This window comes from Alligator mississippiensis, chromosome 7, assembly GCF_030867095.1.
Source record: "Alligator mississippiensis isolate rAllMis1 chromosome 7, rAllMis1, whole genome shotgun sequence".
NCBI classification, from domain to species: Eukaryota; Metazoa; Chordata; order Crocodylia; family Alligatoridae; genus Alligator; species Alligator mississippiensis.
Window position 1 is genome coordinate 18,026,189 of NC_081830.1, and position 15,389 is coordinate 18,041,577.

General features: G+C 60.5%; 1 protein-coding gene across 8 annotated transcripts in view; it reads right to left on the reverse strand.

Annotated features, from left to right (window-relative positions):
* Positions 1–14,239, reverse strand: part of TACC1 (transforming acidic coiled-coil containing protein 1) — a 39,236-nt gene extending 24,997 nt beyond the window's left edge. Inside the window, exons 1-2 of one of the 8 annotated variants that reach the window (XM_059730655.1) lie at positions 14,048–14,239; positions 4,030–4,115 (exon numbers count right to left, since the gene is read on the reverse strand). Coding sequence is in view for 7 of the 8 variants with exons in the window: in XM_059730659.1 (XP_059586642.1) it covers positions 4,030–4,115; positions 4,207–4,322 (202 nt within the window). In the remaining variant the exon portion in view is untranslated. Of the gene's footprint in view, positions 1–4,029; positions 4,116–4,206; positions 4,419–9,292; positions 9,428–12,961; positions 13,033–14,047 lie in introns of those variants that run through there. The other 7 variants (XM_059730653.1, XM_059730654.1, XM_059730659.1 and 4 more) reach the window with 7 other exon arrangements.
* Positions 14,240–15,389: the final 1,150 nt, after the last annotated feature.

The following is a 15,389-nucleotide window of genomic DNA, read 5'->3' on the forward strand; positions in this document are numbered from 1 at the left end:
CAGGCTCTGACAGCAGCAGCAGTGCCTGCAGAGCCCTTCCTCCCCTGCATCGCATGCCTCCAGCAGCCAGGCCAAGGAGCAAGAACTCCCCGCCACCCAGAACGCCACTCTCTGCAGCCTCTGCCTTTGACTCATTCTGCATGCATTCAGTGGGCCAGGCATTTCTCCTCCCCGGGGCAGAGATCACCCACACAAAAGGCAGCCTGGGAGGCTCCCAGCAGGCTGCTAAAGCCAGAGACTTCCCTCTGGTAATGGACACTGGTCCCAGCTTCACTCTAGTGACCGTGAAGGATTAGGAGGCAGCTTCACCAGCCAACAGCCAAGGATGCTGCTACCACACCGTGTAACAGGCCTGAATCGAGCAGAACAGAAGCAAACCCCGGTGAGAGCTGGTGCCCTGGGTGACAGATCTGAACATGCGGATGCAGCTCACTGCCCTGCACAACGTGTTTACCAAGGGAGCTCAGAGGAGGGGCCCTTAGCAAGAGGAGGACAGAATTACACTCTCCATCACCAGGGCAGCAAGAGGAAATGCATTCAAATGAGTCAGAGTAGGAGAGAAACAAACCCTGGCTCCTTGTCCTCAAGAGGAGGAATTCCCATTTTTGACAACCCGGGGTCCAGTACACCAGCCTGACCTTTCTGATGCAGGGGCTACACACAGTGCAACCCCAAAAGTGGGCGGCCTGGTGCAAAGGCCTGGAGAAAACCAGCTCAGGGCAGCTGCGATGTACATGGTTTCTAAATACCAGTGATATCTGAGAGGGGAGGTACCTGGGTTCCTAATTCTTCTAGCCTGCGTGAGCCCAGGGAAAGCCAGGCACACAGGTATGCATAGCCTCCAGCACCACACTGTATGGAGAGGAGCGTACCTCCTGGGAGCAGCTGCTCCTCTGAGACTCTGGGCGCGCCTGGCGCCTGCTGCACACAACAACTCTGTTATTTAAACCTTGACAAGCAGCCATTACACTGGGCCGACTTCGCATTATTTATTACCACCCCCCTGCTTCTGAGCGGCAGGCAGCTCACGTGAAAGAGCACATGCTGCCTGGGCTACATGTGCTCGTCTCCCAGCCCCCAGGGAGCTGAGATGCCTTGCTGTGATGGGGGTTTAATGTACATATGAGCCAAGGTCCAGCAGTCTGGCATCCCAGGAAGCCTCCCGCGCACAGTATACGGGTCACGGCCAGGCTTGAACACATCCCTCATAGACACTGTGCTGCAGGGCAGTGGACAGAGACTTCTAGCACATGCCATCTCCCACCATGCTACCCGGCGTGACAGCACACACTGATGCAGGGGGAAAACAACCACGGAAGAGTCAAAACCACAACCACCCTAAATGACTATGGGCAGGGCTCCTCCAGCCAGCAGCAACATAGACCCGATCCCTTGGACAGGGCAGCGCGCTGAACTGGGGTGTGGCAGATCACATTCCTGCAACCCAGGGAAGAGTCGGCGTATCTGTTTCACCTAGGGCTGGTGAGAGGCACAGATGGCTGTAACTGAGGACAACTGTGGTCACGTCTCTCCTAAATCTGTTCCCAGGGCCTCGCACAAGACTTCTCATGGCTGCTGATGCTTGGGAAAGGGCCAAGCTCCCAGCGAGTTGCCCTTGCAAGGTGACATTGCAGCCAGACGCCCATGCGCCCCACCCACCACTCCCCTGACCTCTGCCGTCTGTCCGTGAAGCCCGTCAGGGTCTGGCGTATGTCTGGTGGCAAACTCTTCCTGTCCAGCACACAGCTTCCCATGATCTGGTACTTCAATACATCACTTTCCAGACAGCATAAGCCGTTGCGGCTACACAAACCTCTGTCCCACCGTACGGGTGGGAACGCTGCACCTCTGTCTGGGTGCCCGGTGCACCAGTGACCTGGCTGCTCCTAGTTCACAGTTGTTTTTGGACTGGCTCTTCCTGGGAAGAGCTACAGCAAAATGCAGTCATCAGAGACCTGCAAGAGGCTGCGCTGCCTCCCAAGAGCCCCATGCAGTGCCCTGCCAAACCCCTCCAGGGAAACCTGGCCCTGACTCTCTGCAGAGCCCACAAGCAGAGCAGACCTCCAGCTTCACACAGGAATGGGGGACAGTCCCAAGGGCCTTTGGCTGCAAGCACCCTCCCCCCCCATGACTGATGCAGGCACATGGACCCTGCTGCCAGCACACAGCTGCCTGCTGGCTCCCACACCACCCACAGCATTGAGCTGCCCCTCATGTCGGCCCCCAGGCAGTCTGCCCCGGCGCCGTCAGGTCCCTGGGTCTGACAGTGGGTGCGTGGGAACAGCTCCCCCCACGTCCCTGCAGAGCCATCACCGTGATGTTTCCAGCAGCCGCAGCACCCCTCGGGCTGCAACAACCACCTGCTGCAAGCCCAGGCAACACGGCAGTGCCCAAGGGCTTACATCACACACCCGGCATGAATCAGACCTAGCCACAGCAAACGCCTGGGAGCTACACAGCAGGGAATCTCTGGCAATGTCCCCACTGAATGGGGAGGACAAAGACGAGAGCAGGTCGCCAGGGCAGTGCTGGGCAAGACACAGGCTGGCTCACCCCAACACAGGCTCCTTTCTCAAGTGCTTTCCCCCCACAGGCCCTGCACAGAGGGGCCTGTCACCTGCCTCTGCCAACAGAGAGCTGCCAGGCCCTCTGCCCTGATGCTGCCCAGTCATCCTGCCCTAAAGACAGACCCGGCAAAAGGGAGGCCTCCCTCCTTCCACTGATAACCTTCACCTTTTGTTAGCCAGATGCCGAGGCTTCAAAGCCACTGCACTGCAACAAGAAACAGATGGGCGCACAGAGCTTGGCAACAGGCACGTGCCTCGGTGCTATTCACCTTGATTCCCACCGAGCAGAAGATTTAAGGGAGCTCGGTGCTCAGAGCTGGGAAGGGAGCAGGAAGGCTGGTGGGGGCAACAGGCAGGCTGCAGCAAGCTGCAAGCTTACACCAGCTGCATCAGGATCCAGCCCAGGCAGGCTGCAGCCTCGGAGACACCTGACATGGAAGGAAGTCCCTGCGCTCTCTGCTTCTCAGAGGATTGGAGGCTTTCAGTTTCTAAACGTCTGACAGCAACTGTGCTGGGAAGGGCTGAACCAGATGAGCAGGTACCACAGGGGAAAAGCAGGCGGGTTCCCATCCCCTGCGGGGCTCTCCCCAAGGTCACGGCCTGCACTGGCAGCTGGCATGGCTGCTATGCTGATGCTCAGTGTGCCCAGGCAGCGATTCCACCTTCAGCCCCCTGCGCAGCATATGCAACGCCTCCTGCCTGGCAGGACCTCCCGAGACACCTCAGTGCCAACCTGCAGCCGCCACAACTGACCCAGCACACTCCCACCCTGGGTCTGCTAATGCCTTTCTGCCTTTGCTTGCTGGCCCCTCCTTCCCAGCCCAGACTCCAGGCAGGCTGCCTATCATGCCACCTAGCCAGCAGCAGCCCTGCTCCCTGCACAAATGCCTTGCAGCCACCATAAGCCACAAGCCCCCTTTTATCAGTCCCAGGAGCCCGGGCAGGAGAGGCCAGTTCCCCAGCACCCCCCTTTGCCACCGAGACCACCGAGACTCCAGACCCCCGCTCACAGCTGAAGGGCAGGGACGTGGGCCCCAACAGCTCCTGCGGCAGAGGGCAAAACCCCACTGCGCGTGGCGCCCAGCGCACAGGCATGACAGCCCCGGCAATCGGCGGGCAGTGGGTTTCACCCCGCCTCCGCTTCTGGAGGGTGCCTGGGGGCATCTGAAAATATCCCTCGCTCCTTTGGGTCCCTCGCCCGCCGCAGCATCTGGAGAGCTCGCCAAGCCGAATCGGCAGCTATCTGCACGGTGTCGCCACAGGCCTGCTGGCAGCTTCCGCGCTCGGGGAGGAAGGGCGGGCGTGACCCACGGCCGCAAAAACAGCCCGGCCGAGATCTCAGACCAGGCGGGGGGCTTTCACGGGTGGAGCCCGGCCGCCCCCCACCTCCTCCGTGGGCGCAGCGTACGATGCCAGGGGGCCGGCGCGAGGGGTCGAGTGGCAAGCGCCCACTCCTCCTTACCTGGGGTCCTGGGGGCTCCCGGCTCCGGCGGCGTGCGGGTCGGGGTGTCGGCTTCGGGGGTCTCAAAATTCCCTTCTGAGTCCGAGCTGCCGAGGGGGGAAAAGAGGAGCATTACCACTGCCGCGGGGCCCGCGGAGGAGGAGGTGGAGGCGGCCGCGGTCCCCGCCGGGCACTTGCCTGAGCGCGGGCGAGCCCGGGTCCGGGTCCGGGTCCGGGTCCTCGCCCCGCACCGCGGCCCATGTCCACCTGGCCCAGGTCAGCGGGGACAGGACGTGCCAGGGGCTGAGCGCCATGGGGCCGAGCCGAGCCGAGCCGGGCAGCTCTAGGCGCGGCGCGGATGTGGCCGGGCGCGCGGCATCCCCCTTCCTCGGCCCCGGCTGCGCCGCTCCGCTCCGCCCGCCGGCCGCCCCGCACGCAGGCGGGAGGCGGGAGCTCCCCGCCCCCGGGCGCCCGCACGGCGCGGCACCCCGGCCTCAAAGCTGCCCCGGGGACACACTGACTTGCCGAAGCTGGGCCCCGCGGGTCGCCCCCGGGCACGGCACCCTCGCCCAGAGGCAGCGGCCGCTGCACAGCCCGGGGGACAAGCTGCCCCGGGGGCCCCCCTCGCCCAAGGGAGGGCGGCTGGGGAGCAGAAGAGGTCCGTGCCGTGCCATGCCATGCCGGGCATGGAAACCCCGCCGCGGGCCCTGCGCAACGGTGCCAGCCCTCCTGCCCGGTCTCGCGCCAGCCCAAACCTGCCCGGCTCAGCGTCTCCAAGGCAGGCACCGACCCCGCCACAGGCTCTAACGCCAGGAGCTGCAAGCCAGGGCTCAGGCATGCCCCTCCGGTCAAGTTTTCCCCAACCAGCGCAGCCTCCGCCGCTGCCCTGAGCAGCACCTCTGGCTCCCCGCCACAGGCCCGCAACTTGAACTCTCTGGGTCTTGCTATTGCTTTTACAGCACTAACCCTGCCAGCCCCACGGGGTCTGGGCATGCCCCGGACACAGCCAGGGCAGTGGAGCCTGGCGCCGTCGTGACCTGACCTCACACTCATTTCACCAGAAGCACCCGTGGCACAGAGGTCAAGCAACATGCACAAGGTCAAACAGGAAATCAGTGGCAGGACACCCCCTGCCACCACCCAGCTATCCCACTGCCCAGCCTGAGGCTGCCGGTGCTGCTCCTGGGACCACGGCACCATGTGGAGCCCCCTCCCCACTCCTTCAGCAGCATCTGGACTCGCTGCCAACCCAGGGACCTGGGCGGGTGGCATGTTGCTACATCTGGCCATGACACAGGGCTGCAGGGCTCTCGCCCACCCACCCAGGAGAGCAGGCCCATGAGCCCGTGGGCACCCGGAAGCATCTGCAGCAGTACGCTGTGCAGTCGTGGGCCCAGCTCTGCAGCAGGAGGAGGAAGCTGGCGGCATCCTGCTATTGTGCGGCCTGCAGCTGGCTCAGGAGGAAGGAGGGCTGGAAACCACAGCCGGGGCTGTGGAGCGGAGGGCAGCTCCGGATACACCAGGAGGCTGTTACCTGCAGTCCTGGGGGTGGGAGATGCCAGGAGCCGTGGTGCAGCAGGGTGGCATCCTCCTGCCTTTCGTGCTAAATAATTACCCCGCAGTCCCCATCACACTGCCTGAGAAGCCCTCCCAGGGCAGGCCCGGCTCTGCCTGGTGCCTTCCGCCCCCATGGCTACCCAACACTGCTCAGCTGCTGCCAAAGCCAGAGAGCTGCCAAAGCCAGGTGCCACCCGCTGCCAAAGCCAGAGAGCACGGCCTGTGCAAAGCACCCCCGGCCGCTGGCCTGGAGGCGCTCAGCTCCACTGTGCACCAAGACACTATGGCCATGCAGATGCCAGCATGGCCCGCTGCTCCCTACGCAGCAAAGCCAAGCAGCCGTGGTCCCACAGCACCTGCCCTGATGCTAGGTGCGGCACAAACACAGGGCGCCACGAGGGCTGAGCAGCGAGGCTCAGCCTAGGATTTGGCAGCCCAGGCCTGTGCCATAGCTCCCGCATGGCTCCTGCCGCAAAGACGATGCTCACAGCCCCCAACCCCAGCTCCTCCTCGGGCCCACAGGAGGCCCCAGGCCAGCAAGGCTGTCTGCAATGCTCTAGCTGCACTGACCTACACTATGCACCCCTCTGAAGAGGGGAAGGAGCCGGCTGCCTGCCAAGGGCCACGATGGGGCTCTGATGCTACCGCAGCAGTTGCAGGCTGAGGGACAGACACAACAGCCTCCTGAAAAGGCACATTCTGCCCACGGTCACCCCATCTGGCCTCTGTCTCGGAGGGCATTGGGAACCGATTGCTCTGTCACAAGTGAGGGTCAGCACAGCTCCAGCAGCCAGGAGCACCATGCCCTCGGAAGCGAACAGAGCCTGTCCTCACTCCCGAAACACCTCAGGCCCAACCCGTGCATGCACCACCCCGCAACCCACTGCCCCTCGCTCCCCACCCACAGAGCCATGCCAACGGCCAGGCCATGGAGCACCAGAGCATTCTCCCTGCAGCACGAGTGAGTCCAGGGTCTGCAGCCGAGCCAGGGGAACCAAGCAATGGAGGCAGGGGCACCAAGGGCATGTCAGGACCAGTAAGGAGGGACTGGCACCACTGTACCTTGGAACTGGGACATGCACCCCATTACATTCGCTCAATGCCATGCATTAACAAACAGTATTGCCCACCCAGGTGATAACCGACAGCTAAGCCATCACCCAGGGTGCCCCTAACTCCCAACCCACAGACCCCCATATAATCAGCGTGCCCCTCATGCCCCATCTGCAACTCCACCATCCTCAATGGTGCCCCTCCCTCCTGAACCACAGCCCCTCTGGTCCCAGCAGAGCCCTCTATTCCCAACCGACAGCCACCCCCATTTCTCAGGGGTCCCCTCACTCCAGACCCGCAGCGCCCGTGATTCACCGCTCTCTAGGACTGGCTCTCTTGGTTGGCACTGCACTGCCCTCGCGTGGCCACAGAGCAGCACAGTGAGGGTTCAGCTGCAGGTCGGGAGTGAGGGGCACTGCTGGGAACAGGGAAGCTGCAAATCGGGAGTGAGGGGCACTGCTGGGAACAGGGGGGCTGCAAATCAGAAGTGAGGGGCACTGCTGGGTGTAAGGGAAAGCTGCAGGTTGGGAGTGAGCGGCACCACTGGATGTGGCGGGGCTGCGTGTCGGGAGAGATGGGCACTGCTGGGTTTAAGAGGGGGCTGCAGGTCAGGAATGAGAAGCACCACTGTGAGATGTGGGGACTGCAGGTCGGGAGTGAGGGGCACTGCTGGGTATAAGTGGGGGTTGTGGGTCATTTGTCAGGGGAACCACTGGGTACAAAGGGGGCTGCAGGTCAGGAGTGAGGGGCACCATTAGGTGTAAGAGGGGCTGCGGGTTGGGAGTGAGGGGCACTGCTGGGCCCGGGGAGTGGGGGGTGGATTGGGAGTGAGGGGCACTGCTGGGACCAGCGGGGGCAATGGGTTGGGAGCGAGGGGCACCACTAGGTATAAGGGGGACTGCGGGTCAGGAGTGAGAGGCATCACTTACAACAGAGGAGCTGCGGGTCAGGAGTAAGGGGCACTGCTGGGTAGAAGAGGGGGCTGCAGGTCGGGAATGAGTGGCACTGCTAGGTATACGGGGGTGCTGTGGGTCAGTTGTGAGGGGCACCACTGGGTATAAGGGGGGGGCTGTGGGTTGGGAGTGAGGGGCACCACTGGATATAAAGGGGGCTGCAGGTCAGGAGCGAGGGGCACCGCTTACAACAGGGGGGCTGCGGGTCAGGAGTGAGGAGCACCACTGGGTGTAAGGAGGGGCTGCGGGTCAGGAGTGAGGGGCACTACTTACAACAAGGGGGCTGTAGGCTAGGAGTGTGGGGCACCGCTAGGTATAATGGGGGGGCTGTGGGCTGGGAGTGTGGGGCACCACTGGACACCGCGAGGCTGTGTGTCAGGAGAGAGGGGCACCACTGTGCGTAAGTGGGGGCTGCGGGTCAGGAGTGAGAGGCACTGCTGTGAGATGTGGGAACTGCAGGTTGGGAGTGATGGGTCCTGCTGGGCTCAGGGTGGGTTGCGGGTCAGGAGTAAGGGGCACTAGTGGGTACAATGTGGGGCTGTGGGTCGAGAGTGAGGGGCAGTGCTGCGAACAGGGGAGCTGTGGGCCAGGGGTGAGGGCCAGCATACAGGTTTAGGTGGCTGTGTGTGTGTACTGATGGGCACCTAAGCGAACCACAGCCGCCTCACCAGGGTGCCTCTCGCTCCCCAGCTGTAGTGCCCCCTGTAGTGCACGGGTCCCCCAACAGTGGAGACGGATGAGCAGGTGCCCAGAACCGCGGGCAAGCAGAACATCCTCCGACACCAACACCCCCGTGCTGCCCTGTCGTGGCGCAGAGGCAGCAGGGACAAAGCAGAAAGCACTGGTTTTGGCCTGTCAGCCAGTTAATTAAATGCTCAGGCCTCTGGTTCTGTTTGGTGCCCTCAGAGGTGAGGGTTGCACTGCTACCAAATTCACCAACAGATCAGATTTTACCAAAGAAAAGGTACTGCTGCCATGGGTTGCAGGCCCCAGCACGGGCAGCTGGAGAGAGAGTGGCTTTTCCTGCCACTCTGCCACCCAGGGCATCACTGCTTGCCCTGCAGCCGCCACTACCCTCGCCAGCACTCGCCAAGGGAGGTGCTGGCAAATACAACACAGCGCTGCTGCTCAGGACCCTCCACTGGAGCACGGGAGCATTGATTTGAACCCAGGCTCTGCTGCCACTCTGTAGGGTGGGTGCAAGCCCTGCCCCGTCTCCGGTGGCTGCTTGACTGCGAGTTTGTCCTAGCAGGGCCGTGCCCCGTCCTGGGCCGTTTGACGCGCCCTGCACAACAAGTGGGCGAGCCTGGCCGGCTGCAGGCCATGCACAGCGGGGGGCAGGCAAGGCAGGCGAGACAAAAAGGGGGCAACACCTCTCCCGGGGCCATCCCGCAAGCGGCGGCAGCAACCCCTGGGGTACAGGCCTGGCCCGTCTCTTCCCCCCACCCTGTGCTCCCTGCGCCCGTCTGCGAGGCCAGGTCTCTGTTCCCACCCGCGGCTTTGCTCCCCTTGCTTTGCTGGCCCCTGTTTTTAGACATCTGTTTCTTTACAGCAGGCAGCTGCCTTTGGGCTGCGGGCCCCTCGCCCCGCGCCGCTCGGGGCCACCTTCCCTTGCCCTGCGGCGGGGGGAGCAGGGGCAGAGAGGGACGTCGCTTTGCCGGGCAAACAAGGGCTGGGCGGGGCTGGGGACAGGACAGGACAGTCCGCAGCGCGGGACTCACCCGGGCTCCTTGTGCCTCTGGCTCGCGGTGCCCCCCATGGCCGGGCAGCTCGCCCCGCGCCCGCTGCTGCACTGCGGCGGCCCGGCCCGGCCCGGCCCGGCCCGGCCCGGAACGGAACGGAACGTCCCGCACAGCTGATCCGATCCGATCCGATCCGAGCCGGGCCGCCCCGCCCCGCCCCGCCCCTCCCGGCCGTGCGCACCGAGCTGCCGGGCCCCGCGCCAGGCACCGCTGCGCTGCTCTGCGCCCGGGCCGCGCGGGGTTTGCACCCCGGAGCGCGCACGGAAGGACGGCTTCAACTATCTGACTTGCTCTCATCAAAGACACGGGAGCTACCCATCTTGTCCTTGGACCCGCGCGGCTGCAACCAACACCCCGAGTCACCCTGCCACTTCTGGGCCCTGGCAGGCGGTGCCCTCGTCCTGCACCCCCAAACGGCAAGGTGGGAAGAGAGAGCAGGGGCCAGGACTGCAAAGCCCCGTGTAAGGGATCGGCAGCAACGCCGTGCTTCCTGGCATGCCGACTCACTGCTTCCCCAAACAAACGTGGCTAAGGAAGGTGCCTGGCTAAGGCAAGCGGACAGCCAGCGCCGTGTCACATGTTTCTATTGAAACGAAAACATTTTGCCGTTTGAAACCAGCCACTCCTGCAGGCAAGTGCTCCGGTGAGGAGGGCACCTCTTGCAGCCAGGCTGATGGTGAGAGACGCGGCCCATGAGGAATCCTGGGACAAGGAAGCGCCCAGAGGAGCGGCGAGCGGCTCTTGGGAGTGCGCTGCGCCCTGCCCGCGCCAGAAGCTCTCCCCAGGAAGCCAGAGGGTGCTTTCCTGTGCATTGGGCCCTCAGGGATGGTGCTGCGGTAGGGACGGCTGGCAGTCCGGTGTCACGCTGCAAGTGCACGGTCACAGGAAAACAAGGTGGTGCAGGAAGGAGAGGCCGACAAGGTGCTGTTCTCCTGCCACCCTGTGAACGGGCCTTCCAGTGCCCTGTCTCTCTGGCCTGTATGATGTATCCCAACAGGCACGCAGCGGCGCCTGGGCAAATCTGCTATTTATCTGTCCTGGTTTTCCCCGTTGATTAGCAATGACAATGCACTTGCCTTTGAGGTTAAGAAAGCAGCCACGTGTCAGTGTAATAATAGGGAGCGGTATCCTATTTTGTTGACCCAGACATTACCAGGTAAAACTGTACTCAGAGCACAGTGCTTTCCTGTCTGCGCTGAAACCACAATCCCTGCACTTCCCTGATGCTGAGGGCAACCATGTCCTCCACAGCCACGGGGCATATCCTCAGCTGGGGAAAGCCACGGCAGCCCCAGCAAACTCAAAGGCTGGGCACAAGGTCGAGTTCTTGAAGGGTGAGCGAGGATGGGACAGTGCCCCAGAGCAGCGACAGGCTGTAACGTCCTGTGTGCACACTCTTGCCCTGGGGTAAGTGCAGAACCGCTCACCTCACTTGCACTGAGTAGGAAGCCACTTCTAATTTACCGTGCAGACAGCACAGAGTAGCTGATGGGCCTGTTCTCTCAGTGAGGCCCTGCTGCTTTACATCATAGCCATGCTATCTGTCAGGTACCCCTGGTGTGTCACCAGTGTGGTCGCGTTTGTGCCCTGCTCTGGGTGGCTGCTCTCACTTGCCCTGGAAGGAGAGCCTGCAGCCTAGACTTGCCTGCTGTTACGCTGTAAGACAGAAACAGCAGCCAGGGACATGATTCCCAGAAGACAATTCCCCGCTCCTAACTAGATGCTCTTCCTGCCCAAGCACGCTCCATGCCCTTCCATGTATGGTGCTGTTGCTGTACATGGTCCAGAAGATACAATGCTATCTGCCCGTGATGGTGACGCCGTGCTATTAATACCACAGCAACCATCTGACGCACAAAGAGCCACCATCCAGCAACATTAACCTTGTCCCATCATTTCTGTGACATTTGTATGTTGGAATTGATTTTTCTCCCATATTTTAAATTTTATTTCCCCTAGTGGATTTGAGGGCTGTGCCCCCTCCCATCTTATAAATAGCTCACCAAAGTCCAGAGCCAAGTCCTTAACGCTGCACTTCAGGAACAGACACATTCACAAAGAGTGAATTTCTCGGTGTAACAATTGCCAGATCAGATTCAAGCTATAGACAAATTGCTTCCTGCTGTGTTTGGGTCCAGAGCAAAATCACAGGCTCAATTAATCTTATCTGGGATGCTCAAGACCCCAATCAAGGAGTCCCTGATCAAGAGGGATATCTCCATCAATGCTGTGTGTCTCTAAAAACCAGCTCTGTGTACTTGTGGGACCTGGTCTGTCTCTACCTCCCTTGACAGCCCAACTAACAGAGAAACAGCTTGACATTCACAGGGAGCTGCTTGCAGACGTGACAGATCCTTGCATTGCACTGAAGTGATGAAGGTTGACAGGAGCGCTGCCTGGGGTCCAGCAGGGATTCGTGGACCAGGAGCACTTCTAATTGTAGTGCCAACCTGATGGGAGGTCCGACATGCCTGCAGATGCTGAGATCCTACATGACTTGCACACCTCGCCTCCCTGGGCCAGCTCAGCATCACTTTTTGGCATCCAGACTCACTGCAGTGCTGGGAGGGTGTCTCCAGGTGCCAGTGATTTCTCTCAGAGCCAGGGAGCACAGCCAAGCTGCAGGAGTTCAGTATTCCTTAAGAAGTCTGTCCTTGTAAACCAGGCATCTGACCTAGGCTGCATGCATCGTGTCAGGCTTTGCTCCTTAACATCAGGTTCCCCGGTTGGGTTGTGATACAGTGCTTGCCAAATAGAGCCAGCGCTCCATCAAGTAGCGTGCATTCACAAATGAACATAGGTGCTATCTGGCAGTGGCCGGCATGTCCTGTACTGGAGAGCAACCAAGTCAAGGGGACACGCAGCAGGTAACATGCCTCGGAGTCACTGGTGCAGCTGGAAAGCACATGGAGCAAAGAGACTCCTTTCTGTTCCAGTTCCCTGAGGTGGCAGGTGCTTTTGTCACCTCTGCAGTCACAGTGCTCCCTGCTGAGGACCTGCATGGTGTGCTGGGCAAGCAGGGGCCTTTCAAGCATGTCCTGTAAGGGAAATCGTGCAGGGGGGAATTTTGCATGCATGCGCACATGTGCGCAACTGCAGAATCACTGGGATAAAAGCTATTTAGCATTGTAGGAGAGAAGACAGTTTTCCAAGTACCGAGCACTTCAGCAGTACACTGTGCCATTGCCCCTCACCAGGCCCTAGGTCTCAAAGCATGTTGTAAGCAATAATTAGCCCTCCCAACTCCTGCGCAGAAAAGGGCAGGATACTCCCCGATTCAGACCGGACAACTGCAGAAGACAGGGGCCTGGCTGCCTGCTCCTGAGACAACACCCACAAGCACAGGCCCAGGAGTGGGGACACCTGGGGGCATTTCCACACTGAGAAAAGCCTCATGAGAGGTAACTTCTTGAGCAGCAAGCAGCCCCTTGGATATTCAGGGTCCTCCCCCCAGGAAGCACATCAGGCTGGTTCCTGACCTAGTGCTACACGCAGCAGCAAAACTGTTTCCCAGAGGGAAGGGGCTGGTATCCACAGAAACACAGCAGGCATGTCCCAGACAGCAAGCTTGGCAAGTATCAGGCGTTGCTTACACAGCGGCCAGATGTGATGCTCCACAGTACAGCTGTGGGCTGAGAATCAACTCACTCAAAAGGGCTGGGAGGAGTCCGCTTGTTCCCCGTTGCTTTCTGACCGGCTCCCATGAGCTAGCTGCACCCCACAGGCCTCTGGCGCCCAGCAGTGCAGCGCAGGGCTGACCCGTGGAGTGGCAGCTGCCTGCGAAAGCAGCAGCTGGTAATAATTAGCCAGAAAGTACTTCCATGGAAAGTTCCATGTGCCCAGGAAAGGAGCGCCTTGGCCTCTGTGCTGCCCTGGAGGCAAAGTCTATTTTCATTCTGGGAGTATGACTAAATATTGTGTCTGACACAGGCAGCCTTGCTTAAATGCCTCCTTGGAGCCTCCCATTTAAATGTCGCAGCAGCTCCAGGCCCGGCATTACTGGGGACAGCAATAATGGACACCAGGCACAGCTGCTCCGGAGAGAGGCTGTGATGCTGCACCTCTGCCGTGACACCCAGCCTGGCTCCCAGCCCTTTGTCAGTAACCTTGCCTTCCTTGGCACAGGCAAAGATCTTGCAATGCTGGCAGCAGCCACCGAGAGACAGGATGCTGCACCCAAGCCCTTCTCTGACCCGCCTTGGGGGTTGAAGACGGCAGGAGGTGGTTAAAACACTGCTAACTATAACAGGGACCTCCGTGTCTGGGACACAGTCGTGGTGGTGCTCCCTAAATGCCGCAGGCAAAGAGACCCTTTCCCTCTGCCACGTGCTGAGAGTCAGAGGCACCACCAACACTGTCCTCCCTTGTGCTCACGTTCACTGCCGATCCAGCGGAGTCAGGGGAAGGAAATGCCTACGTCCAAGTGGGAATCCCACTGCTATGAGCAACACCAGCATGGCGGAGAATAAACGTTAGCAAATGTTTCCAGGACAAACGAAGCAACTCTCAGATTCTGAGCACCGGGACATGCCGCCCTAGGCTCCATCCTGCTCATGCTGAAGTCAGGGGCTGCTTTGCCATGGATTGCAACAGGAGAAGCATGGGGCCTCCACACACCTGCTCCGAACAAGAGGAGCAGGGAAGCTCCCCCCAGCTGGCACCTGAATTGCATCCCGCTCTCTTCCCCGTTCAGCTCCAGGAGTTCCCCAGCCCACAGCTCCCCTGGCTCCCTACCTTTCTAACCGCAGCTGGCTCCCCAAGTTCTGTGGCACTTCAGCTCTGATGGGGCCACCTACCCCCTTGATCCTGAGAAAGCAGCGTGAGTGAGCTGCTGCAGGGGGAAAGGGGCGGTGAGGCAGGAAGGGGACGGACAGCGGTCGGTGGGTGGGGGGGGTAGTGTCTTTCTGAACACCAGGCTTTGGGTTAGAGAAAAAGGATGTTTTGTAATCTTTGGCGAGTGCTTCCCAAGGCAGGGAGAGGAAATGGGCAGCGTCCTGGGGATCCTGGAGGCAGACAGGGCTGGCTGAGCCTTACACACCAGCAGCTCCCGAGGTCTCAAGCGACAGCCCAGCCCAGCCCAGACCCTGGAGCTGGATCTCTCTCACTTCGCAGCAGAGGCCCCACTGGTGTCATGCCATAAAAATGTGCTCTTGGCTGCAGCTTCAGCAACAGGGCCCCTCCCTGGGAGGAAACATCTCTCTTCCCAGCACAGGCTGTTCTCACCAGCCTCTGGGCCGTGGGGAGACAACGAGAAATGAGAAACATCTCTAAGAGGTGTTTCCTGAGCTGGTGTAACAGAACTGGTGATGGCTGTATCCTTTCAGCCCCCTGCCATGCCTCCTACCTGTGGTTGGGATCCTATTCAGCAGGCAGCTTTAGCCCAATACCAAGTGACGCACATTGGATGAGCACTGGGATTTCACTTCAGTAGGCTGGAGTGAAACAGGTAGAGGGTTTGTTTCAACATGACCCTTTTGTCTAGAAACTCACCTGGTATTTTTTTTTATTTGATTCAAAGTGTAGAAAGAAAAGTTAATGGCCTAGGTAGGTTTTACTTGGGACCACTGAAACCTTCTGCATGGCCCCAAATGAACATTTCTGCCCAGCCCCTGCCTCTGTGCCAGCGCCCGGCACTGTAGTCGCTCCGGCCCTTCCCAGCAGATGGCAGCAGCATTATGTTAAACCACGTTTTCCACCAACTGCTGCTCTGGATTTTTGGAAGAAGGCGGCAGAAACACGACCAGCCCTTTGAGATTTCCCATGTTCATGGGCCTCGCTCTACAGAGCCAGTTCAGGCTGTCCTGGCTTTGGTGCACACTCTCTCCTCTGTGTTTCCACAGCCCTGCACAGGGAGCATGCCCTGATGACTCTGGCACTTCCTACACCACAGTTCACCAAACCCTAGAGAAGTGGGGCTGGAAGGGACCTCCAGAGGCCATCTAGTCCAACCCCTGCCTGATGCAGGATCATCCCTATCCACACATCAAAACAAAGTTAGCCCGGGTCCAGAGCTGGAGCCCCCTTAGCACTGATGAAGCCAAGCCTGTCTGCAGCCTGGTGCTGCACCTGGAGCGGT